The sequence below is a fragment of the Rhinolophus ferrumequinum genome, chromosome X, assembly GCF_004115265.2.
Source record: "Rhinolophus ferrumequinum isolate MPI-CBG mRhiFer1 chromosome X, mRhiFer1_v1.p, whole genome shotgun sequence".
Classification (NCBI taxonomy): Eukaryota; Metazoa; Chordata; class Mammalia; order Chiroptera; family Rhinolophidae; genus Rhinolophus; species Rhinolophus ferrumequinum.
Genome location: NC_046284.1, coordinates 46,594,781 through 46,620,996, shown reverse-complemented (window position 1 = coordinate 46,620,996; position 26,216 = coordinate 46,594,781). Strand labels below are relative to the sequence as shown.

Genomic DNA, 26,216 nt, shown 5'->3' with positions numbered 1-26,216 from the left:
TAGACTGGAATAAACAATTAAGGATTGTAAGGATGATTAAAATGGGCGTGGTTGAGATTGCCCAGGAAGAGAGTGAGTACCCATCCACCCCTCGAGCTCCATTACCTGAAGGCGGGAGTGCTTACTGGAGTAATTTATAACTGGAGGATTGTTTCTACTTTTTGAAGGATATGATATTCCTAATGATTGGGAAAAGTGTCCAGAGCATGAGAATATAGTAACACTGTGCTGGTAACATTCCATCTCCTAAGAATGAAGTTGTTAAATGAATGAATTTTAATGGAATGTAACTTCTTTCTATCAGTTATAGTAAATGCCATCTTATTTTTTCTGTAAAATGTATTATTTATATCGCACTTGGTCCTGTGCTAAGTATTTTATGTATGAGCCAACGCTCATCATCCAAGATTCTGTTTTAATTTATCAGGAATGCGGACTAGACATTGGATTTTTTAAAAAAGCTTTTATTTATTCATTCAATTTATTCAAGACACATTCAATGAATGTCTTCTCTATGTCAAACACTCTCTAGGCATTTACTTTCTAGCAAGATATATCAGTTAGGTAGTGCCACAGCAATATATAACAACAACCACAAAATCTCAGTGGCATGAAAAATTAAGAATTTATTAAGCACTTATTCTCACAGATCTGGAGGCCCACTGGGATTCAGCTGATTAGGTAGGGCTCTGTTGGGCAAATCTGGTTTTCGTGCTGCAGGGCTGTGAGTAAACTGGGGTGGCTCTGCTTCCTGTATGTCTCATCCTCAGACCAGTGAACTAGTGGGGCTTGTTTCTCTCATGGCTTGTCTCATAGCAGTGGCGGAATCACGAGAGGGGACATGTCCAGCTGTGCAAGCACATTTCAAGCCCGGCTTCAGTCACATCTGTGTACACCCCATTAGCTAAAGCAAGTCTCAAGGCTAAGCTCGAAGACAAGAGGTGGGAAAATAAGCTCCACTTCTTTTGTGTGGACTGCAAAGTTCATGACAAGACTGAGAATTGGGGTCAATAATTCAATTTAGGTGGGGAAGACTGAAAATGAACAATAAGCAAAATACATAAGAAAATTATCAAGTGTATTAGAAAGTGATAAGTAATATTGCAAAAAAAAAAGAAGAAGAAAAGAAAAAAGATCTGGAGGCTCATGGGAAGGTGATTCTAATGTGTAGCTAGGACTGAGAACCACTGACCATACGATGTTCAACCTGGAAAGAAACCTAGGCTAACATTTCCTCAACCATTTTGAAAATAATAAAACAGACCCAGAAAGTAGAAGAATCTACCTATAGACTCAAGATCTGTAGGTAGATAGTTACAGAAATTGAGCTAGGACCTATGGCTTCTGAGTTTCTATAGACTTTTTCTGACTTTCTATAGCGTATTATTCCACTTCATGGTCTTAGAATTCTCCCTTTACTGATGGCATCAAAAATATGTTGTGAGGGCGGCCAGATGGCTCAGTTGGTTAGATCGCAAGCTCTTAACAGCAAAGTCGCCAGTTCGATTCCCACATGGGCCAGTGAACTGCACCCTCCACAATTAGATTGAAAACAGTGGCTTGAGCTTGGAGCTGAGCCGCCAGTGGGCGGCCGGTTGGCTCAGTGGTTAGAGCACAGTGCTCATAACACCAAGGTCACCGGTTCAAGTCCCACATGGGCCAGTGAGCTGCGCCCCCCACAACTAGAATGAAAAAACAATGACTTGACATCCTGGAAAAACACTGTTCCCCAGTATTCCCCAGGTTAAAAGAGAGAGAGAGAGAGAGAGAGAGAGAGAGAGAGAGAGAGAGAGAGAGAGAGAGAGAGAGAGAGAGGTAGTAAAATAAGATAACCTTAAAAAAAAATATATGTTGTGGAAGGACACACTCATTCTCTCTTATCTTGACCCCAGACATTAGAAGTATACTCCCTAAGTCCTACACTTCCTTTACTAAACCAATTCAGAGCCCAGTCTGACATTGCCTGTATTTATACTCTTCAACAGTTTGCAAACATTCTACCCTCTTTTAGCTTTTTTTCTCTTCAAGTTGAAGACTACTGATTTGGGGCTATCTTCATGTCATCCCCCTAGTCCCACCCCAGCTGTCTACTGGGTTATTAGGCCTTCTATCTTCCGCAACTCTGTAATGCCTTAAATGAGTAGTCTTGCTTGAGTTACTTTTTTTACTGTGGGCTTCCACTAGGCCTTACAGTCATCATTTCTGTTTTGGGTTACAGTGGTCTTGATTTGCCAGGATGCACTGTCAAAAGAAAAGGAAAGATAAGGAAACTGCTTGTACCTGGAGTTTATTGTCTGAACACGAAGGTGAGTAACCGAATGAGGTAAGAAAGGGTATAATCTAGATAACACTATTGTTTCTCTTTCCCCCATTTCTATTCCTCAAAGACTTTGGGATTCTTCTGAATCTTTAAAATTGTGTTGCTTGTGTGTAGGTGTGTACATATTAAGGTATTTCATGGGTACAGTATTTACCCATTAATAATCTCTTGAAAATATGTCCACAATTTTTGTGCTTTCAAAAATGAGGAAAAGGACAGAAAGAAGAAGAGGTAACTGTGGTTTCTACTGTTTTCCATAATCCCATAAACATTTATAATCATTAAAGACCCTCTACTGTAAACACAGATTCTCATAGGAGACAGAGCAGAATGAAGATTACTCGAGTTCTTCCCCCTGTGGCTGATTACTGAACTCCAAGAAATGTTTAGTTATGGGGATTAGAAACTGCTTGTCTTCAACAGACTACTCACTGCCCATTACTGTGATATTTTAATATCTGCCTCTCCAGACTCTGCTTCGCCCACCCCCCATCCACCTAGTCTCACCTTCTCCCAACTATATGTCTCATTTTTGCTTTTAAAGGTGTGCAAATACTAAAAACTTACAGGAATGTGGAAGGGTATGTGTGTGCGCATTTGTGCATTTTTATCTATATACCTATATATGTGCTTGAATTACATATGTGTGTATATGTATTTGAATTTAGGTCATTGTACGGATCTGTCAAACTATAACATCAGCAATGCCTTATTCTTTCTCATTAACAAGATAGACTCAACCAAAGCTCCAACAGAAGCAATTGGGTAATGTTCAATGGAAAGCAAAATACCAGAAACAGTCACTTCAAATAATATATGCCCCTTTAGGTTTGTGCTTATAATTTTCCTTATTGAAAAATACAAATGTACATGTTTACACCCTAAATATATCTGTGTGGGAAGTTCTTATGTTTTATGGTATGTTAGATGATAGCTATAAAATACCTTTGTAGGTAAGTTGGAATAGATGTAAGGTGACTTTCTTTGTTGTCTTTCTGTTTGAGGAACAGCATGAATGGCTGTTACACTGTGGCTGAATTTCTTTATATTTCATGGTTTGACATGAAGGTGTATTTGTGCAACTCTTACGCCCAACTCTTTTCCTCCCACAGCTGCTTCAAGTTCTCTGGCTTCATGTTAATGGAAGAAGCTTACAGGTAGATATCTTTTCAGTTTTACTCTCTTTTTCTGTCTTGGAAATAGTGCCTTTCATGAACACTCCTGCTCATTCCCACTCCTCTCCCATTTCGTCCCCCACATTCTTTGGGCAACAATCATTAATTTTTTTTTTTTTTTTTTTTTTTTTTGGTATAATGAAGCCCCAAGTTGTTATAACAAATAGGACTTTTATGTCATATAAAATAGGTATTCAAGTGGTCCTGAGAGAATCACTGATGGTGGTGGTCAAGCACCAGGCTTATGGAACTTTCTGTCTAGAATAGACCAGTTTGCTTCTGGAATGATCTAGGTTAAGGTCAACAAGTATGAATATGGCTAATGGGCCATATTCAGCCAGCGGCCTGTTTTTGTGAACAAAGTTTCACTAGAAACAGTCATGCCCATTCATTTACATATTGTCTATGGCCACTTTCACACTAAGATGGCAGAGGCGAGTAACTGCAACAGAGACCCCAAAGCCTAAACTGTTTATGGGATTTTACAGAAAAAGTCTGTCAACACATCTAAAGCGGCATTCCCCAAACTGAGCTCAGAATACTATTCTATTAGTATTCTGGAACACAGAACTCTATTCTCCAGGAGTTAGTAACTTTGCACTTTGCTTTTAGAAACGGGTTCTGTGGTCATTTAAGACCAGAAAATGCTGGATTAAACAAAGTTAAATAGCTTTTTTTTTTTTTTTTTTTACTGTAGGTCATCTCAGAGCCTTTCATATGCTAATATTTATTGAGAAACTCTGAAAGGCAATAGAGGGTGCATGCCCCTTAACTTATTTGACCACAGAACACCTTTTTCTCAGCTCTCCAATTAATATTTTGCAAAGTTGTGTTCCAAGGAACACTTATTTGGGAAATGCTAGCACTGACATTCTCTTAACAGAACTTTAAACATCGTCACTGACTCCTTGGATTATTTTTTCTGGTTGCAGAAGGTGAAAAGCTATGTAGTGTAGTATTTAAGCACATATACCTTGGTTTCAGACAAACCTGAATCTTAATTTAATCTCTGCCACTTACTGTCAAGCCTTGGATAAGTTACCTGATGTTATGATCAGGGCTGGCTACATAATTTATGGGGTATGGTGCAAAATGAAAAGGCAGGACCCCTTGTTCAAAAATTATTAAGAATTTCAAGATACCAACAGCAGAGCATTGCACCAAACATGAGTCCTTCTGAGCTCGAGAGATCTGTGTACAGATAGCACACCCATGAACTTGTAACCCTGGCTATAAGTTCCAATTTCTATAACTATAAAACCTACTTCATGGAATTGTTGTGAGAATTAAATCAGAAATGTATGTGAAGGGCCCAGTACAGTATCTGGAGTAGAATAGGCAATAATAAATGACTTGTGATTAATTCAAAACCATTTACAGCCACATTCAATAAATATTTATTGAGTGTCTACTAGTGCCAGGCACAATGCTAGGGCACTATGGTGAAGAAGACAGATACGGTCCCTGTCTTTATGTAGATGGTTATTTAGTGCGAAAGAGAGATAATGGAAAAAAAATAAACAAAGAAGACAATTACAAATTGTGATAAGTGCTGTAAAGGGAAAACAGGATGCTGGGAAAGGGAATAGTAGAGAGGACCTACTTTAAATCAAGTGGTCAGGCAAGTCCTCTTCTAGAAAGTAATGCTTAAATTGAGATCTGAAGGATGAGAAGGAGCTTTGCATGGCAAAAGCAGTAGAAAGAGTGTTGCAGCCAGAGAAAATAGCTAGTAGAAAGACTCCGAATTGGGACAGAGCGTGACGTTTGTGAAAAACTAAAAGTAGGCCAGTGTGGCGTTAGTGTAGGGACTGAGAAGGAGAATGGTATAAAATGAGGTTGCGGAGGAGAGACAGGTAGGGCCCAGATCATCGCACCTCTTATAGGATGAGGAGAAGATTTGCATTTTATACCAAGTTCAATGAAAAGCTCTTGAAAGGTTTGGGGCAGGCCAGTGACATGAGGTAATTGATATTTTTAAAAGATCGTGTTGGCTGCTGTGTGGAGAGGAGCCATAGATAGGCAAGAGTACATGCGTAGGAGGCTATTTCAGCACTCCAGGAAAGAGTTGATTGTGCCTCGTACTTAGGTGGTATTTGAGGATGTAGTGATAAATACGGATTGGAGGCTTACTTTGGAGGTATAAATGACAGGCCTTGCTAACTGATTGGATGTAGAGGATGCAAGGGATAAAAAGACTTCTAACATTTTTATGAGCAACTGGGTGACACCATTTAACTGAAATGAGATGCCTGGGGAAGGATTTTTGGGGAGGGAAGCAGCAGCATAGAAATCAAGAACTCAGGTTTAGACATGTAAAGTTTGAGGAGCCTTTAAGATATCCCAGCGGAGATGGTGGCGGTGGTGGTATTACAGTGTTTCCCGAAAATAAGACCAGGTCTTATATTAATTTTTGCTCCAAAAGATGCATTAGGGCATGTTTTCAGCGGATGTCTTCTTTTTTCATGTACAACAATCTACATTTATTCAAATAAAGTCATGTTGTCTTCTTCTGGAACATCGCCATGACGTACTAAATGCGTCCGTCTGGCTAACGATCTTATCTGGGGCTTATTTTTGGGGTAGGTCTTATTTTCGGGGAAACACGGTAGATATAGTTGTTTGCGTTGTTTTCTAGTACTCTGTGATTACTAACTCTTGGTCACCTCATTAGATTACCAGGAAGTATTTAGAAAACATCTAAAAGAAAAATACCTACAAATAGGAGTCAATGAATGTTATCACCATGGCAAGCATATAGAATCAGTCTGCTTGTTGTAAAAGAACACGATATATCAGAAAAGACACTGTGTGGAATTCCTCAAGAAGATAATTTTATCGAAATGGAACACGTATTTGATCTTGATGAAGAGGGCTCTAGCTCATCCCAAACTGTGGTGCTTTAGGGCTGTGCTGGGATTGGGAAAACAGCTGCGGGGCACAAGTTCATGTTTGACTGGGCAGCAGGAGTGGTTACTCCAGGCAAGTTTGATTATCTCATCTACGCAAACTGCAGAGAAATAAGCCATATTGCTAACCTTAGTGTTGCCGACCTGACAACTAACACTTTCCAAGATATGGATGGACCAACCCTGGATGTTATTCTTCTATATCCAGAGAAGCTTCTGTTCATTCTTTTTTTTTTTTTAATTTTCCTCTGATTAAAGTTTAATGCAAGGTGAATAAAACATATCTGCTTAAACAATTAGTCCCATTTACAACTCAATTAAATTCCTTCAATCATTAAAGCTGTATTTATAAGTTTAACAGTTGATTTTCTTTTCAACACTTCACTGCCTCTAACAACCATTGCCTTCCCAAGTACTTGAAAAACTCTATTAAGTCTGATTGAACAAACTGATAAATATGGTAAACCTTTAAAAACATTCTGGTGCTATTTAAAAACTTAGCTAAAGTCTCTTATCCCTTTCAATTTATGACTATAACATTAATTACTCAATTGCATGTGGTAAAATGGAATCAACTCTATTATATTCTCTCATGTGCCCAAACCCCTTAAAACCCTACAATCATTGTAAATACCAAATACACACAGATTGTTCCAATGATTACTAAAATCTATTTTTGAAGGTAACACAGCTTCAGTACCCTGTAGGTGACCAGGAAGAGGATCTTTGTTCTAACCCCCAGGAGAGGAAGCCTGTAGAGACCCTCTTACGTAGTTTTGTGAGGAAAAAACTGTTTCCTGAATGCTCCTCCCTCCTGACAAGTGCCCGGCCTACGACTATAAAGAAGCTCCACTCTCTGTTAAAACAACCTATCCAGTGAGAGATCCTGTGGTTTACAGATGCTGAAAAGAGAGCATATTTCTTAAGTCAGTTTTCAGGTGCTAACGCAGCAATGAGAGTCTTTTATGGTCTGTGAGAAAATGAAGGCCTTGACAGTATGTCTTCTCTTCCCATCATCTCCTGGATGATCTGCACTGTCCTGCAGTCACAGGGAGATGGTGACAGGACTCTCATGAGGTCACTTCATACCATGACTGATATGTATCTGTTCTACTTTCCCAAGTGCCTCAAAACCCTTACAGGCATCTCGGTGTGGAAGGGACAAAGTTGCCTGTGGGGTCTTTGCTCTTTGGCTGCGGAGGGCCTGCAGAAGCAGCAGGTCCTATTTGAAGTCAGCAACCTTAGAAGACATGGGATAGAAGTGGATGATACCTTTCTCAATCACTTTTTGGGAAAAAAAAGCTGAAAGAGGTGTCAATGTCTACACTTTCCTTCACCGCTGTGTTCTATGACTTGAAGAATGACAGCAGCTGGATGTTTTTTGATCAAGTGGAGAGAATGTGGCAAGGTATATTCCAACAATATGGAAAAGGGTTTTCATCATTAATGATACAGTTCTTATTTGGCCTCTTGCGTGAAGGAAATGGAAATGCTGTGGAAACTACTTTTGGAAGAAAAGTCTCTCCAGCACTTCGAGAAGAGTTATTGATGTGAACTGAGACAGAAATAAAGGATAGAGCTTCTAGGTTACAGATTGAGCCAATGGACTTGTTTCACTGTTTGCGTGAGATTCAGGAGGAAGAATACGCAAAAAGGATAATTGATAATTTACACTCGATTACAGTGCTTCAACCTACCTCTACAAAAATGGATCTTCTGGCTATGTCATTCTGTGTAAAAAGCAGTCACAGTCACCTCTCATTGACTCTGAAGTGTCACCACCTACTTGGATTTGAGGAGGAAAAGCGAGCCTCAGCATTCATACCACCAGCCTTGACCTCTAACCAGTGAGTACAGTAATGTCTTCTCCAGTGTTCTGGTGAAATGGTGGGCCTTCTTGTCTATTTCAAGTATTCAGGCACATGATCATTTCTAGCATTGTCTATAAATAAAACGAATCGTTTCCACATTCCATATTTATGTCAGTCAACAGAATAAGGATTTATCGAATATCTATCACATATTGAACACTGGCCTAGGTAGACATTGAGGTAAAGCTGACATTTTTTAGCATTTACTATGTGCCAGGCAGTGCTAGCCACTATGAGTGTGTGTGTGTGTGTGTCTGTGTGTGTGCATGTGTGTATGTGTGTATTAGTCTTCATTGTCACTCTGTGAATGTACTCTATAATTGTGTATTATGAATATATAAAATCAAGATTACCATTGAGGACTCTGCTGTTTTGGTGTTGATGACTATTCTGGAAAAGGTTATAAACTTAATATTGAACTGTTTGTCACTTTCCTCTGCATATACTTCATCACTGAGGCCTCAAAGAGCTCCAGGTTAGTAAAGGGCAGAGCTGTACTCCAGTGTGTGTTGCTGTGAAGCCTGGGCTCTTCCAGTCTTGCATCTTCAGAGGGTCGAGAGCTGAAGTTCAGAGGCTTAGGTAAACCACTTATATAAAACAGGCTCTGTACACTATTATACAAAATACGGTTCTACTGACTGATTGGCTAAAGCAGCCGAGCAGACATATACCTGTGTTATCTAGAAAATGCCACTGGTCGTAAATCTGTTTTTAATACTCGGGTTAAGATAAGCATTGCCTCTCCTTTAGTTGCTGGGCCAGCTGAGGGGTAGGGGACCATGAGAAGGAGACAAGAATGGGCAAAAAGCCCTACTTGGGGAGTGAGTTAATCTGAGTCTTTCCCCTGAGAGTTGTATTTCTTCAGTAGGCAGTAGCATAGTGGTGGAGATGAGTTTGGGGAAGTGGAGAGGGGGAGGCGCGGCAGGAATTTGTTTGGGGCTGGAGGGAAAAGGGTAGGAGAGGTTACACAGACTCAGAGTTATGAAGGACTTTGGCTATAGTGTCTTGACAAATGCATGATAGCTTCAGTTCAACTGTATATTATAAAGTAAAATAATGGAGAAATGCATTGAGATATTTTAAACACCGATGGAAACAAATAGGGGCTTCAGGTTCACTCTGGGTTTCCAGAAAATCAGCCTTAGATGGAGTCCCCACCCCAACTTTATTATTGCCTTTATCAGAGGGCTTAAACTCTCTTCAAAATGTAACCTAAAATACTCCTTTCTCCAGCATGTTGACTAAGTGCGACTTTATTAATGAACTTTCCTAGTTCCCAATTATTGCCATTAATTCTTCTATTAGTACTGACAACCAAGAATCAGTTGTATTGTAAAGATAGCTTGACCTCTCTGAGCATCTGCAAAATGGGGATTGTAATACCTGTCACTGGGTTAAGGACCAGATAAGATAATGTGTGTATGTAAAGTGCTTACTTCAGTGCCTGGCACGTAGCTTTGGCTTTGGAGTCAGACAGACCTGAGTACTGACCTCCGTTCTGTTCCTACCTATGTGACCTTGGGAAAATTACTTTTTTGTGTGTGCCTTAATTCCCTATCTGAAAAATGGGGTAATGCCTCCTAAGGTTTTTGGAAGAGGTAAATTAGTAGTAGTATGGTAACAGAAGCCAAAATAAGCCTTTTTAAATTTTTGTTTTCAATTATTTCTTTTTAAATTATTTTTGCCTTCACATCTCTTATAGGTCCTTCCAGCTGCGCAATTTGCCAGCGTCTCAGCTACACTTGCTCTGCCAACCACTGCGTAATCCATATTGTAAAATCAAAGACCTGAAGAAAGTTGAATTTTGCTTTAAACTCTTAGGTATTTGCAAGTAAAGACTGGGTTGCTAGAAATTGCACTTGTAACTGATTGGACCTGAAAACAAAGTATAACTAGTGCTTAGCTTCTCCATAGAGAAACAGCCAATGAACAGATATGCTATGAGCTTGGAAGGGGCAGGAAGTGAAGTATGGATGCCTGCCAGCCTCTCCTGCCTCTATCCGTTTCTTATGTGCGTTTTTGCTATACTGAGTGGGTGGCAGGCTGTGACACCTCTAAGAGATTTGTGTCTGGTGCCCATCCTGGATTTACCTTCCTTCCTTTTCCTTCCAGACTCCCACTGTCCTCCCCCTCGGTTTTCTTTCACTTGGGTCCCTTCCCGCTCCATGCAACTGGGTTATCTTTTTCTCTCCCTGCATTCCCCCACCCCCACAGTTATTCTCCAGAGTGCCACTGCTCAGCAGCCCCCACCCCCACCCCGACCTTCTGTCCTCACTCACTCTCAGGTGCCTTGTCTGTCCGTATCACTAGCACAGAGGCACAAGTGCCCTTGGTTTCCCACCCCCTCACCACACAGATCAGTGTCTGCTCTCCTTTCCTCCTGTAGCAAAGGAAGAAGTGGCCTTTCTAAACCCATCCAAGACAGTAAATTCACTTCCGTTTGTGTTTTTGTGAGCATTTAATTAACTTTATACAACACAGTATATAAAGGTATAAAAGCCCTCCTCCTCACTGCCCTGTAACCCACCCCACCTTATACCCCCACTGCTGCTTCCCATCCCCTGATCCCATCCTCCCTAGGTAATACTTTGTTTGCTAAATGTCTTTCCAGACCTCTTTCTTTGCTTATTCAGACATAACTCTATAAGGCACACATAAATCTAAAATATACATAGTATGTATACACATATACACACACATACAGAGAACTTGGGGGGATTTGTGCCATAAAAGAACAAAATGGGCCCTTTGTATGTCTTTTCATCGAACAGTGCAATGGACGTCTCTTCAATACAGTAGGCACGATCTGCCTCATTCTTTTACATCTTTTTGCGTTTTCAAGCTTTCTTCAGCTATCTCCTTCCCCATGGCTCAAGTTTCTCCCATATTCAAAAGAACCCTCTCAGCTGTATATCCCACCTCAATCCTTCCATTCACAGCCAGGAGTCCTTGAAGAAGAGCCTCCCTCACTGCCTGCACTTCCTCACTCCTGCTCCCTCACATCTCAGTACTGTCAGTCTGGCTTCTGCCCTCCCCCCAGATCTGCTCAAAGATCAAGTGAACTCAATGCACTTTTCACCTCCTGTCTTAGGGGCACCCTTGCAGCCTTGGGCACTGCTGTGCATGCTGGCTGCTCTCTTCCCCCTGTTCTGACTCCTCCTAAGTACCTCGGCACCTCCGTGATTCCCAACAAGGGTCGATTTTACCCCCCAGTGGACATGTGGCAGTATCTATAAATATTTTTGGTTGTCACAACTAGGGGACGTGTGCTACTGGCATCTAGTGGGAAGAGGCCAGGGATTCTGCCAAACATCTTACAGTGTAGCAGACAGCCCCTTGCAACATAGAATTATCCAACCTCAAAAGTCAAGAGTGCTGAGGTTGGGAAACCCTGCCCTAGAAGGACATGCCCTAGAAGCCCAAGGACATTTCTGACAAGTGCAGGCTGGGGATCTGCCTGAACAGGAGAGCCCAGAGTCACATCCAGCTGCTGCAGAGATGTCCCAGGGCCACAACAGCTTCAGTCTCTAGGTCCACAGTCCCCAGGCAATGTCCAGGGCTCCTGCAGTTTCAGTCTGGTGTGACTCCTCACCATCCGTCCACCTGTGGGCTAAACCATGCATTTAGTCTCCCTCAACACAGCTTATTGTCATGAGTGGGGGAGATGCAGACCATCCTCCTTTCCTGGTTCACGCCCTCCCTTTGGAAATGGACGTTCCATTGGGAGATGTCTGAATTCACTGAGGGCTTTGTACCCAGATTCCCCTCCCTCATTTATCCTAGTGCTGGGCTGGGGGAGAGAATTCCCCAGGATAGCACCGTACTTTGGTCAGTGGTCTGGACCAGCAAACTTTCTGTGCACTATTAGTTGCTGACTCACCTCCTTGGCAGTGGCATGAGTTCCCTGTTCAGATCGGATTGTCCCCAGTTCTGCACATTGGGGACTGGGGAGGATTATCTTGTCATGGGGCTGAACAAGCCATAGCAGTCCTCTGGAGGCAGCCCTGAGGCATTCCCCTAGGGGTGGCAAGTCTGCAGTGTTGTAAGCCCGGGGTTAACCCCAGGGCTGTTTCGATTGTTTTTCGTGATATAACTCAGTCAGGACATGAACAAGCTTCTTGTCCAGGTCATTCCTGGAGCCTCTTGGGGTGCAGGAATCCTCAGTACCCACCACTCCCTGAGGCACGTCCCCAACCAGTTCAGACATTTTCTGTGGTCTATGGTTTGCAACTGCTCTTTTGGTGCCAATTTCTGACTTGGAAATAATCTGGTTTCTCAGAACAGGAACCCACTCAATTTAACTTAAAGAAAAGAGGATCTACGTAGAATGGATTTTCACCCAGCACAATTGCAGGGAGTGGAAACGTGGTCGGGGTTCCCATTCTGTCTCTGAGGTCATAGGGTCAACGCTTCTCTGTGCCTGTCTGCTCCCTGGGACATCACACTGGTATCCTCTAAAAGACACTTAGCCTCTTTGTGTCTAAAAGACACAAAGCACATGGTTCTGCTTCCCACAGCCAGGGCTAGGCCTCTGCTATGGCCTCAGTGACCATGGCTTTGATCTTGGCCCCACCTCTAAGTGACCCACTGCTTCATTGCCTATCACCATCCTGACTGTGGAATCTGCCTCTGTTCAGATTCTCTAGTGTGAAAATTTGTTTGCCTCAGGAAGGGTCAAATATCCACTCCTGCTGCAATCATCTACAGCTTAGGTAGGGGGACAGAGTGGGTGCCCAGGTCCACCAGATACTAGGGTGGGAGAGAGATACACACAAACAGAAGCTGCAGCAGGTTTGGGGTGTTGAATACTAATGCTCTGAAACACCAACGGGATCATCAAAACATGTTTCTCCCTATCAATCTATACCCTCCCCACCTCCTACTGCGCCTCGCCTGCTCCCCTAGCCCCATTCTCCCACTCATTCCCTCCCTCCTCTCCCCAGGCCCCCTCCTCACCCCCTGAAAATTGATCTCCCATTGGGATACGTTTCAGTTCTATTAAACATTTCTGAATTCAAGGTTTCTGTAGCCAGATTCCCCCCCCACAGCAGAAGCAAATTTCCCTCCGTGAAAAATTCACGGCTTTACACCAAGGGCAGTCCCAATCCCCGGGCTTGCGAAATACTGGAGGTCTCTGCTGTTTGGGATCAGCGTCTCTGCCTCCTTGTGGTTCTTCAGGGACTTTTCCCTGGGGCCCCACATCAAACCTTGGTCTAACATCAGAGGGCCCCCCATGGGGAGACATCTGAGATGGAGCTCCTGCAGTGAAGGCCGCCGCTGGTGCAGATGGTGTGGGTGCACCTGTGAAGGGAGGTAATGGGTGAGTACATGAATGAGTCAGAGAGCTGGATAAGAAGGGTTGCTGGTGAGACTGTGGACCCGGGCTTCAGGGTCCCAGAGAAATAAAACATGCCTGTTTTCACTGATCTGAGATCTCCCTCCTTTGGCCTACTAGAGGTGTATCTGCCCCCCACCCAGAAGCTGCAGGAGACCTCCACCCAGCTCCTATATGCGGCCTCTACCCTCAGCATCCTTCTGTCTTCCTCCTCCTCCTGCAGCGCCCCCAGTGGTAGCAGTAGTAGTAGCAGCCTCTGCCACGTCTTCCTCCTCACCTGCTCTTTCTGTCCCAGCCCCACTGACAGTGGCCAGGCCTGGTCCTTCTTCGACCCGCTCCTGCTCCCTGGCAAACTCCAGCTCCTGCAGAGAAGCAAGCAGGGTTGAGACCTGTTCTGGAGGCAGAGAGGGGGACGGGGAGAGGAGACGGGACGGGAGACGGGGCTGTGGGGTAATCTTACAGCCCGGAAGAGCTTCCACCTCAGCAGGTCCCTCTCTTTCTGCACCTCCTCCAGTTTAGCCTGGGTCAGCCGCAGATGGTAGGCCGCCTCCTTGCGCTCCATCTCCTTCTGCTCTGTGAGCTCCCTCAGGTTTGAGGCCAAGGTCTGTGCAGCCGACTTGTGCAGTTTGCAGAAGTTGTGTAGCCACTGCACCCTGCATGTGTGTAACTGGCGCTGCTTGTGGGCAAAGCGCAGGCCCAGGGCCAGGCAGCCCCAGGCACAGGCCTCTTTGGCCTCGCTGGGCAACTCGCTGTCCTCCAGGATGCCCCTGAGCTTGTCCTCCACCTCGGCCCAGGACAGAGATGTATTCTCGAGGTAGAATTCAGGGCCTTTTACGTGCCTGGCCATTTTCTCGTTGATGAAGGCCATCACCGTGTCATGCTGAAACCCACCAGAGGGGTCCTCTGGATTCAAAGCCATGATAGTAGAAGGCCTTAGGGGCTTGGCTGGCTCTGCAGAGAGAAATCAAAAAGTTGCCCTTTTCCATCTCCCTTAGCCTTGCCCCCCTCAGTCACCTCCAATCCACGCGCCCGCGCCCACGACCCCCCACCCAGACCCTTGCCCCGCCTAAGGACACCTCCTACCAGGCCTCAACCTCTCCAGCTAGGGGCCAGAAGAGGTGATGGCAGGCCACACCCACTGACCACGCCCACGTACCGAGCCCAAAGAGAAGGCACACCTTTTTCCAAGCGCTGGTGGGGGAAAGGAAGCCTGGGGCCAACCCCAGAGGCTTTTACCCTGGGATTGTTCCAACTTACAGAGACCACAGGGGTGGGAGGGAATGTGCCAGGAAGATCCCTTGCCCCCACCCCCAGGATAAAAGGGAAGCTCCACTGTTGAAAGTCCTTGAAGGTGGGAAGGAACAGGAGTGGTCAGAAAAGACTTAGATCCAAGAATGTGAAGCACTTGTAATTAAGTTTTAAAAAAGGTAACCCCCCCACCTCACCGTCATATTGGTTTGTCCCATGCCAGGGGTCCCTCCCCTCCTACAGCTGGAATGTTCTAGAACAGAAAAGAGTTGGAACCTCTCAGTGGCCTCAGGTACCCCGTGGAGGAAGAGGGTAGAGCCAGAACCTCATCCCCCATTGGTCCAGGACCGAACACTGTAGTCAGTAAATAGTTGTAAATCCTGGCCTTATATACCCCCTAAACGTGTCTTGAATCTGTCTACCTCCCCACCCGCCACCATCCTAGTCCTGCCCCCGCCATTTTTTCCCTGGGGCACCACTGCAGCCCTCTGATACCAGGTCTGTCTCCTGCCCTGTACTGTCATCAGAGGGATCTGACCATGTATCTTTAAACCTCCATTGGCTGTCTGATGCCTACAGGATAAACCAGACAGATGCCAGGCTGAGCCCTACTTTGCCCCTTACTAGATGACCTTGTGCTATAACTGAATCTCAGTTTCTATCTGTGAGCTTACAATGAGGGCTGCATGACAAAGTGCATGTACAGTTGATATAATGTTTTCTATAACTCTATTTTGGTAACATGTACAAACAAATTTGTGTGTGTGTGTGTGTGTGTGTGTGTGTGTGTGTGTGTGTCTTTGCACATGATTCTTGGGAAAAGGAGTGGAAGGATATACACCAGACACTTAATATTGGTTGTCTCTAGGAGGTGGATTTGGAGGGCAGATTGGGAAAAAGTTTTTATCTTTTTAAAATAATGTCTTTCCATGATTTCATTTGTTACAAATAACATAACTCTGTATATATACATGCATTAAAAGTCTATAAAGTTATATACCAAATTTTTGACAGTGGTTATATTTGGGTGGTAGGAATATAGTACTTTTTAAAAAAGTTGATTTTTTTTTTATATTTTTCTCTATTGTAAAAATTATCATGAACATGTATTTTTCAAAATTTAAAAAAACTTTTTTCTGATGACTTCTAATCATTATAAATAATTGTTAATTACCTAGAAAGTAAATGTCTCCCTATAACCTCACCCTTCCACCAATCTGGAAGATAACCACTGTTAATAATTATATATGTATATATCCTTCCAGTCTTTAAAAATAGGCCATAGCAGAAAACTGGCAGCTTCTCAAATGAAGCACCCTCCCTCTTGCTTCCTGGCCTTTGCAACAGGCAGCTCCTCCAGCGCAGTGTCCCTCAGCCCCTCCTGCCCTCCTTGCTCCCATTCTCCTCACCCACCTAACTCCTGTTCAATCTCGATTCCCCTTTCACAACAGCACTCAAGTATTTCTCCCTCTTTTAAGTTTTCGTGATTCTCCAAACTCCACCCCAAACTAGGCTGAACTCTGCTACCTTTCTGTGTCTCCATGATCCCTTGTGCATACCACTTGCAGTATTTTTCCCACTGTATTATAATCCATGATTTTCTAATTTTTCCCCATTAACTGGGCATGCCTTGAGGGCAGGTTCTGGGTCTTAAGTATTTCCTTGTGTTCAGCATCTAATACAGTGGTAAGCATCCAATAAAGTAATTGTTGAATGAACTGAAATAATTCATTATATCAATAAGGTATAAACAGATACCTTTAAAGTGAGTCCTATTTTATTTCTTTTCTAAAATGTCTTTTTCTCCACACAGACTGATTTTCTGCCACCTCACAGTTTCCTGTAGTAGGGACCTCTCCTTAGTATTTGAAACTAACCAGCATCTGACAGATTTGGAATTTGTTAAAAATACCCTGGAAAATTTAGGAATGAAGAAGCTCCTGTGTGAAGGATTAAAACAGCCAAACTGCATCTTACAGACATTGAGGTAAGTGGTCGCAGGGGAATTTGTAATCTGTGTTCATACCATTTTTGTCAGTTTCTGCTTGTGTTAGGGGGGAGCGTGAATAAGATAACGAGGTCATTCTTCTGTTCTCTGAAGGTCGTACCGATGCCTTATCTCTCCTGCTTCTTGTGCGTTGGTTACTAGTGACTGTTCTCAGCACCAATCAGTGGCTCACAGAGCTGGAATTTAGTGAAACAAAACTGGATGCTTCAGGTTTGAAATCACTCTGTGAAGGCTTAAAAGATCCAAATTGCAAATTACAGAAACTCAAGTAAGTTGTAACTCTTAATTTCCATACTGCAAGAAATATTTTAAAAATATGCAACTCCAGATGGATGTTGTTGATCAAAACGCATTTCAGGAGTCATAGAAAGGAAGAATAAAAGTGGCAGTCCCTAAAGTTGTTCCTATGTAACAAGTTTAGGGAGAGAATTTTCAATGTATGTAGTAATAACATCAGTGACAATAATAATAACCAACACTACTTACTGAGCGATTGCTTTGTGTTAAGTGTTGTGCTGTTTTGTACACATGATTTCCTTTCATCCACACAACAGTTCTGAGTGATTCAGATTATCCTCATTTTTAGCAGATGAGGAAATGGAGATTCGAGGTCAGAACACTAAATAACCTGGCAAAGGCACAATTCAAAACCCAGATGTGTCTGACTTCAAAGTCCATGGTAATGAGCTTAGTAAAAAGTTTATCATATATGTATTATTCAGGGTTCTCCAGAAAAACAGAACTAATACAATGTGTATAAACATATATAGAAAGATTTATTTTAAGGAATTGGCTCACACAGATTTTGGCGACTGTCAAGCTCAATATCTGCACGGTAGGCCAGCAGGCTGGAGACACAGGGAAGAGCCAGTGTTGTAGTTCAAGTCCAAAGGCAGTCTGCTGGCAGAATTCCTTCTTCTTCTGGGGAGGTCAGTCCTTTTCTATTAAAGCATTCAGCTGATTAAGTGAGGCCCACCCACATTATAGAGAATAATTTAATTTATTCAGAGTCTACTGATTTAAATGTCAACCTCATCTAAAACGTATGTCCACAGAAACATCTAGAGTAATGTTTGACCAAATATCTGGGTACCATGATCTAGCCAACTTGACACATAAAATTAACGTGTGTGTGTGTGTGTGTGTGTGTGTGTGTAATGGGGATATATACATATATATATATATATAAAATGTACATATTATATATATGTGTATATATATATATGGTTTTCTAAAGCAAAAGCTCTTTAGCATTAAAGTTCTCTAAAATCTACTTTGAAACTTGTATGTTTTGCAAAATACCTCTATCTAAAATTTCTATATAGGGAATTATAGATACGTGTTCTTATGAATCCTCTTCAAGACACAGTTTGGAGCCTGGTAACTCAAGAGAAAATTGAGGACTCAAAGGTTGTAGCGTATATCATAGAAATTCTTGAAAGTGATGGAAGAAAAAATTGATGGGAAATGGTTCAAGGAATCGGACTACTTCATATGGAGAAATAAAGATTGAGAAGACAGGAAGGTCAGTAAAAGCCACTCTTTGTGCCAAAGAAAGAATATTGATAATGGTGATGGGCTGGGTTTCTCTAGGATGGCAAATTAATGAATAATGGACTTTTATATAAGAGGAAAGGAAAGATTTTTTGACTGTAACGTTTACTAAGGATGATTGTAGCATTTCCCCTCTGGGATTTGAAAGAAGATATGAGGTAGAGTGCTAAACTCATGCAGGGAATTAAAATGAGATTAAGTCATCTTGAGATTTCCTCCCAGCCCTTTTCTTTTACTGGGCAGTCAACATTTATTGAGTTCCTACTGCAGGACACAATGTTGTGGGAGCAATTCACAAGTCCCTCCCATGGGGGAAAAGGGGCTGTGACATACTGAAGGTTGGGGGTCTTGTATGGGTGTGCCTTTATTTTCTCTGCTCATGAGGGATTATGGGTAGGGGATGAGTCAGATGATAAAGTGGCCAATTCTGTCTCTGTTCTCCTTTTTCTTTCCCTCCAGGTTGTTTGCTAGCTTTCTCCCTGAAAGCTCAGAGGCCTTTTGCAAGTATCTTGCCTCTGTTCTCATTTGCAATTCAAACCTCACTGAGCTGGACCTAAGTGAAAATCCCCGGGGGGACACAGAGGTGAAGTATCTTTGTGAAAGTCTCAGACATTCCAACTGTAAAGTGGAGAAACTAGAGTAAGTTTCTTAAAACTCTGTCATCATCTTAGGACTCTTGAACTTGTTGCATGCCTGCTCTATGCCAGGATCTATGCTTGGTGCTTGCCAGAGTTATTTCACCTAATTAACTTCTTACAAAAACTACATAAGGTGGGTTTTCTTATCCCTATTGTACAGATGAGGAAACTGAGGTGGAAAAGTGAGTTGTTTAAGGTCACACCACTATAAAGTGGTATAGTCGGGATGTGACTCCAAAATCCGTCTCCTAATCTCATGTTCTTTCCAGTATACTACCCGTCCTCTGTGTTTACAGGAATGACACTAATTACATATTAACTCTATAAACAGTACCTATTATGCACCCAGCACTGGACTAGATGTGGATGGAATTATCAGAAGGACTACGAGTGACAAGACTGCCCTTAAGAACACACAGATATGAAACAATCGGAGAGCAACACAGTTCCATGTGTAATCAAGTATCCAACACTGTGGGATCATTTAGAAATGCCAGATAAGCGCAGGGAAAGGGAGGGTGTCACTATGGGCTGGAGACCTCAGGAGGAGGCTCAGTGAAGGAGATGGGCCAGGAGCTGGAACTTGAAGGATGGCTAAGACTTAGCTAAATGGGGAGGCTGGGAGAACATTTGCAGGATGCCAAATGACAGCAGTGGCTGATTTTTCTTCTTTTTTCCCTGGGTAGCTTGAGCACATGTTACCTCACAGATGCTAGCTGTGTGGAGCTCTCTTCTTTCTTGCAAGTGAGTTAGACTTTAAAAGAGTTGTGTTTGCCAATTCCCTGGGGGACACAGGAGTACAGCCTCTCTGTGCAGGTCCACGGCATGGGAAGGGTACAGTCGAGGATCTTGTGTAAGTGTCTGCTTGTCCTTGTCCTTATGGGCCTTGGCATTTGAGGTTCACTGGAACTCCCTGCTGCCGTGGTGAACAGCCATCTTGGTGTCCCCATCCCTGCAGGCTTTCCGAATGTTCGCTCTCTGCAATTTGTTGTGAGCCCCTTGCACAAATTCTGAGCTCTACCCAGAGCCTGACAAGGCTGTTTCTAATTAATAACAAAATTGAAGATTGGGGACTGAAATTGTTTTGCGAAGGTTAAAACAGCCTGACTGTCAGTTGAAGGATCTAGCGTAAGTATTATGGACTATAGTCACAGGCAGACTTTCCTGATGTTTCAGCAACTCCCCAAATTAAATGAGTGCCTTTGGGCCTCCTGATTGAATCTCTAAGGAAGCAATAAACGAAGACCTAAATAATTTAGGGGGAATAAATCTCTGCTTGGCCCTGGCCCAAGGGATTTTTTTTTTTTAACGCGACACTCTGATTTTCTAATGTGTTATTTTAGTGAGCAAACACAATTCTTAAAGTGACCCAAGTACAGATGAAATGACACCAGTCTGTCTACCTTACTCTGTGGCAGATTGTGGACCTGTCACCTGGCTGGAGAGTGTTCTCAGGAGTTGTGCAATGCACTCTACACCATTGAACACCTGAGAGACCTTGACCTCAGTGACAATGCCTGAGGGGATGAGGGCATGCAGGTGCTGTGTGCAGGGTTGAAACACCCTTTCTGCAAACTACAGATCTTGCGGTAAGTACACAAGGACACTGTCCACTGAGATCTTGTTGCCAGGCTCTACATGAAATGGAAGGTCATTGTGGAACTTGGGATAAAACTGATTTCTTTCCTGAATCCCTGATCTCCCATAGGTTAGCAGAATGTCATCTCACAGATGCGTGCTGTGGAGTCCTCACCTGTGCCCTCAACAGAAATGAGAACCTAACATTGCTAGACTTAAGTGGAAATGACCTCAAGGATTTTGGAGTGCCAATGCTGTGTGACACACTGATTCATCCAATATGTAAACTACAGACTTTCTAGTAAGTTATATTGGTGGGGGAAGTGGGAGGAAGGGGGTCTGGACAAGCATGTTGGGTTTGCTCATAGCCCATTGCAGTGAGCAAAGAGAAGAAAAACAGCACAGGCCATGCATGCCTAGGCAAAATGTCAAAGTGAGTGAAATTACCAGTAGGCTTCCTCCTTGGACACGGGGGCAGGGAGAGAGGCAATGACCAGGTAGCCCTGGTCTCACTGCTAAGAGAACCAGTATGGTGTAGGAAAAAGAGCACTGGATCTAGATTCTGCTAGGTATGGCTTAAATACTAGCTCTAGCATCTATTAGCTACATGACCGTGCTTATACAACCTGCCTGAACTTTAGTACCCTTGTCCGTAACGTGGAGCTCGTACTAGTACCTGACTCCCTGGTGTTAGCATGGGGATTGAGTGAAGTGAGACTTTATGAATGTACCTAGTATAAACCTTGGCACACAGGAGGTACTCCATAAATGTTAGGCCCTCTCCCTTTCCTCTTCAAATACCTGTTAGAGGGCTTGATGTTTACATTTTGAGAGTCTTCAAGACTCAAGTGGATGAAGTTATAATGATGCAGTTACATAACTGGAGGTCTTGACCCTTTCTGGTCAGTGTCCATCTGCCAGCTCTGCAAATTGGCATGACACACAAAGTAATTCTTAATTTGGATACAGCTATGCTCTGTTGGCAGCTAACCAGCGGCCAAATGGCTATTCATTTATGGCACGCAGAACTGGAACACATAATGGAAAATAAAGGCCGACTGCAAAAATTCCACATTCCAAAGCCTAATTGATGGATTGAAGTGTAAATGAAAACAACCTAAAAGCCTGATTACAAGTCTGGCTGAAACAGAAGCTGGTTTTCTCCTAGCAAAGTGAAGTCTGTTAGTTTCAAAGGTTTGAGAGTGTGGTGATTAATGCCAGGAGGAGGAAATTATTCACAACATGATGAGCCCCAGAGTTTTAACAGGGTGTCCTTTTAGAAAGAGGTGACTGGAGTCTATATTGTCAACAGGTTGAAATAAACTTGACGATCAATCCTCATGTTTCTTTGTATATAATTTAATATGGCAGTACTCTATGGTGTGTATGCTTCAGCAAAGGTCCTAAGTGACAGCACAGAGAAATTATTTTGTGATGACATGCCATTATTTGTTTTTTCTTGTAAATTGTCATACCATTTCCTGATTTTTCTCACTCTTTGTCTTTTAACCAATATGTTTCCATTGTGTTTTCAGGCCAACCTTCAAACACATATAACTTGTCAATCAACAAATTGATAGCAGTATGCAGTAGCGCCAGAATGCAAAATAAAGGACACACACACACATACACACACACCACCATTCACTGACCTCAAATAAATTTTGAATGTTAGAATGTATATAAGACAAATAACACTGAAATCAATAGAAACATATGCTTAACTAGTAAGGTGAGAGTAAACTATGGATGATTTAATGTGGTGGTGGGCTAGAGGGGGGTAAATCTAGAAGAGCCTCCTAAAGGAGGGAGTCTGCTCTGGAAGTTGGAAAGGCTGAAGGAAGGTGATTTTCTAAGGGCTGCTTGAGTGTGGGGTCTGAATCGTAGTCCTCTTTGTACTTCCCCCTGTAAACTTCCTGGCTCAGTGCTTTGTGTATAGTAAATGTCTATAGGAGACCAGTTAGTAATTTAGAATATCCAGGGGCAAGGCAGGGGGACAGGTAATGATATGCTCAGTTAAAGACTAGGTATCTAGATATTCAGAAGGTCAAGGGAAAAAAGAGGCTGTGCCCTCAGAGTGACAAAACTTACCTTCATTCGTTTCACAAGCACTTGCTGAACATCTGCTCTGTGCTAGGCCAATGTGCTAGGTACTGAGAGACAAGAAGGGATAAGACCTGACACGTGATCTGTGTTCTTCAAGGGCCAGTGGGCCTAGTGGTAGAGACAGGCACATGAACTGATGAACGCAGTAGGGTAAGCATGAGGTCTTAAGGGAGTCATGGCAGGAGACAATTCACCCAGCCTGAGATGGTCAGGGAAAGCTTCTTGGAGGAAGAGCCACCTGAGTTCAGTCTCAAGACTGTAACCAGGGGACATGGGGGTAAAGGATGCAGAAGGGTAGTTCAGGCTCAGGAGATAGCACACGCAAGGGTAGCCAGACAAGCATCAGCATGGCTTATGGTACTTGATTGAGATAGAGGTGGGAAATCTCCAGGAAGCTTGCTACAGATGGAGCATAAAGTACACAGCAGAATGTGTCAAGACATGAGACTGAAGGGGCAGGCAGGGCCTAGTATGCCACGTGTGATTAGTAAGACTTGTTAGCAGAATTCTGGGTGCCAATTCAGTCATTACTCTTCTCTCACGTACTCCAGTACTAGTACATTTTGGGACATCTCCTCACCTTTTCAAAATCGCTCCGAAAGATGGAGTCAGTTTTGCTTCCCAAGCTGGTTGGAGAATGATTCCACTGCTGCTGCTGTTTCTCACTGCTACATGGGGCTGATACTGAGAAATGATCCTACCCAGTCCCACAGACGCTTGGTGACTGGGTGGTGATGCCCTGGCTGGTCTGAATCCCTGCAAGCGCTGCAGTGTCATTCTACGTGGGCTCAGAGGTTACAGAGATCTTAGTCCACACCCAGACGTGCAGTCAGTGTTCTCTAAAGTACTGTATATGTGAGGGTGGCTGGGTCTAGAGGAGCTCTTTGAATCAGCCACAGGTAGCAGCTCAGGGCACACTCATTTATCCCAACTATCTACATACTAGAAAACTTCTCCCAGTGTCCTATAGGCACTTCAAACATTCCCAGGCACAAAGCATAAAGCCCCCTAGCTCACCCTGAGACGTGGTCCTAATTCGAAATTTGGAAAGAACGGGAGCGGTTACAAATACAGGAGCAGGAACTAATGGACTCATGGAGCAGGGTCTTGGACAAAGGAAGGGAGGGACAAGCGTGAGAGTCCAAGAGGAAGTTAAGCATTTTCTCTTTTGAGATCCAAGAGAGGAGCTGAGGCTGAGGGAGGAGGTAGATAGCTGAGTGGGTGAAGTAACTGAATGGTGCCAGGGAGCGAGTGTGAATGGGAATCTTATCCTACAGAAGGCAGCTGTTGGCTTGACTTGACACAAGATTCTTTTCATTTTTCATACCATTGACACAGATCATTTACATGAAGAAACATTCAGAAAGATGGAAGCTTTAAAAGTGAGCAAGCCACTGTTGGTGGGAATGCAGACTGGTGCAGCCGCTATGGAAGGCATTGTGGAGGTTCCTCAAAAACTTACGAATAGAATTACCATATGACCCAGCAATCCCTCTCCTGGGTATCTACCCCAAAAATCTGAAAACATTTATCCATAAAGACACGTGTGCTCCAATGTTCAATGCAGCTTTATTTACGGTGGCCAAGACATGGAAACAAGCAAAATGTCCTTCGATAGATGAATGGGTAAAGAAGTTGTGGTATATATACACAATGGAATATTATTCGGCGGTAAGAAAAGATGATATAGGAACATTTGTGAAAACATAGATGGATCTTGAGAGTATGATGCTAAGTGAAATAAGTCTGACAGAAAAAGCAGAGAACCATATGATTTCACTGATATGTGGTATATAAACCAAAAACAACAAAAGAACAAGACAAGCAAATGAGAAACAAGAACTCATAGACACAGACAATAGTTTAGTGGTTACCAGAGGGTAAGGGGGTGGGGGGTGGGAGATGAGGGTAAAGGGGATCAAATATATGGTGATGGAAGGAGAACTGACTCTGGGTGGTGAACACACAATGGGATTTATAGATGATGTACTACAGAATTGTACACCTGGAATCTATGTAACTTTACTAACAATTGTCACCCCAATAAACTTTAATTTAAAAAAAAAGTGAGCAAGCCTGGAATCACCTGGTAGTTTCCAAGGAGAACCCCAAATCAGATGCATATAGATTCCCACCATCTTTAACAGTTGTGCAATATTCTTGTTTTAAACCTGTTAACCTTTGCTGAGGACACTAGTGTGAGATAGATAAGCAACAGTGATTGCTATTTCTTACATAGAACTATCCACTAAGTAGGATGTAAAAGGCAGAAGCACCTTAGTTCAAATGTCCTCAGCAGTAATACCTTGCATTCACATATTGTGTTGCAATGTTTACTATGTTTTCGCAAAAACTCTGGAAGGTCAGAAGATGAGACTCAAAGAGGTTATGACTAGATTCAGGTCGCACAGCTCATTAGTGGGAGAGTTGGGACTGGTTTCCAGCCAGGTTTCCTAATACCCAGACCAGGCAGGGAAATGATAGAAAAAAGACAGGTGAATGAGTCCACTTAAAAGAAACAAGACACTTGAAGTGATTAAAGGACAAAGGGGTATACAAACACATGTCATAGCTTACGGTGCTGATTTTCAGTAAAAGTAATTCACAGAAGAAGAGAGAGGAACACGTTAATAGCGAAAAGCTTCATGGAGGTGAGACGTGATAAGGGCCTTAAATAGGATTGAGATGGGGCAGAAACATGGGCCAGTGACTATAAGATTGTAGGCAACAGGGCTGTTTTGTAAGCAGTTCACCAAAAGCACCTGGGGGAGGAAATGTTTGCATTAGAGTTTCTTGAACTGCTACAGTATCCATATCCCAAGAGGGTGCTCTCTAGTTCTCAGGCTCCTCTATTTCCAAACTTTTAATAACTCCCCCTTTCGTTCGTTCTTGTTCATGGACTCCTATGAGTGACTCACTCCTCATCTCAGACAGCATATTGCATAGCCTAGCATGGATCCTGCACAGCCCCATGTTTCTGTCTCTGCCTAGTTTCCACAAAAACACCAGATAAGACAAGTGGAGAAAGGGAATGCCAGGCAAGGAAAACAGCACAAAGTACATGAAGTAGGAGGTAATGTGGTGCAGGATTGACAGAAAGGTACATTTACCTGGTTAAGATGTAGAGTTGTCTCTGAAAGCTTCTTGATTAGCTGTGTGACACTGAATAAGTCATTTGAATTCTTAGAGCCTCCATTTCCTCATCTATAAAATGGGGATACATTGACATTAACCTTGCAAGGCTGTAGTTTCCAACATGGTGCCTCCCCCACAATTAATGGTAGCTGTTTGTATGAGTGTACCTGTAATATAACTCAGCTGTGTAGTCTTTGAGCTCCCAGATTTTTTGCTGTGTAGTCAGTGTGAACTGCGCATTTGAACTAAATGTGTGTGCTGGAGGCAGTGAATCTAGTGGGGGAAGTGACACACCATGGGAAGTTACTGCAAGTGAGAGGTCCAGCTGCTCCATTTCTTTAT

At 43.1% G+C, this 26,216-nt stretch overlaps 2 protein-coding genes across 2 annotated transcripts; one reads left to right on the top strand and one right to left on the bottom strand.

Annotated features, from left to right (window-relative positions):
* The first annotated feature begins 8,108 nt into the window (after positions 1 to 8,108).
* On the top strand, positions 8,109 to 25,832 carry LOC117036902 (NACHT, LRR and PYD domains-containing protein 12-like). Its single transcript, XM_033132394.1, is given in 7 exon segments — positions 8,109 to 8,248; positions 9,975 to 10,066; positions 16,671 to 16,842; positions 18,877 to 19,056; positions 20,474 to 20,648; positions 24,047 to 24,139; positions 25,731 to 25,832. Coding segments are annotated over 7 exon segments (954 nt in total).
* TEX13B (testis expressed 13B) lies at positions 13,287 to 14,526 on the bottom strand. Its single transcript, XM_033117703.1, has 3 exons — positions 14,068 to 14,526; positions 13,885 to 13,969; positions 13,287 to 13,573 (listed from the first exon to the last, which is right to left on the bottom strand). Exons 1-3 carry the CDS (start codon positions 14,524 to 14,526, stop codon positions 13,287 to 13,289), a joined length of 831 nt encoding a protein of 276 aa, XP_032973594.1.
* Positions 25,833 to 26,216: the final 384 nt, after the last annotated feature.

Excerpts from the sequence above, each read along its gene's own strand:
- TEX13B (XM_033117703.1), bottom strand. The coding sequence starts at position 14,526 with ATGGCTTTGAATCCAGAGGACCCCTCTGGTGGGTTTCAGCATGACACG. Across the intron at positions 13,970-14,067 it reads GGTGGAAGCTCTTCCGGGCT|GAGCTGGAGTTTGCCAGGGA; the intron begins GTAAGATTACCC and ends GCTTCTCTGCAG. Across the intron at positions 13,574-13,884 it reads GGCTGGGACAGAAAGAGCAG|GTGCACCCACACCATCTGCA; the intron begins GTGAGGAGGAAG and ends CTCCCTTCACAG.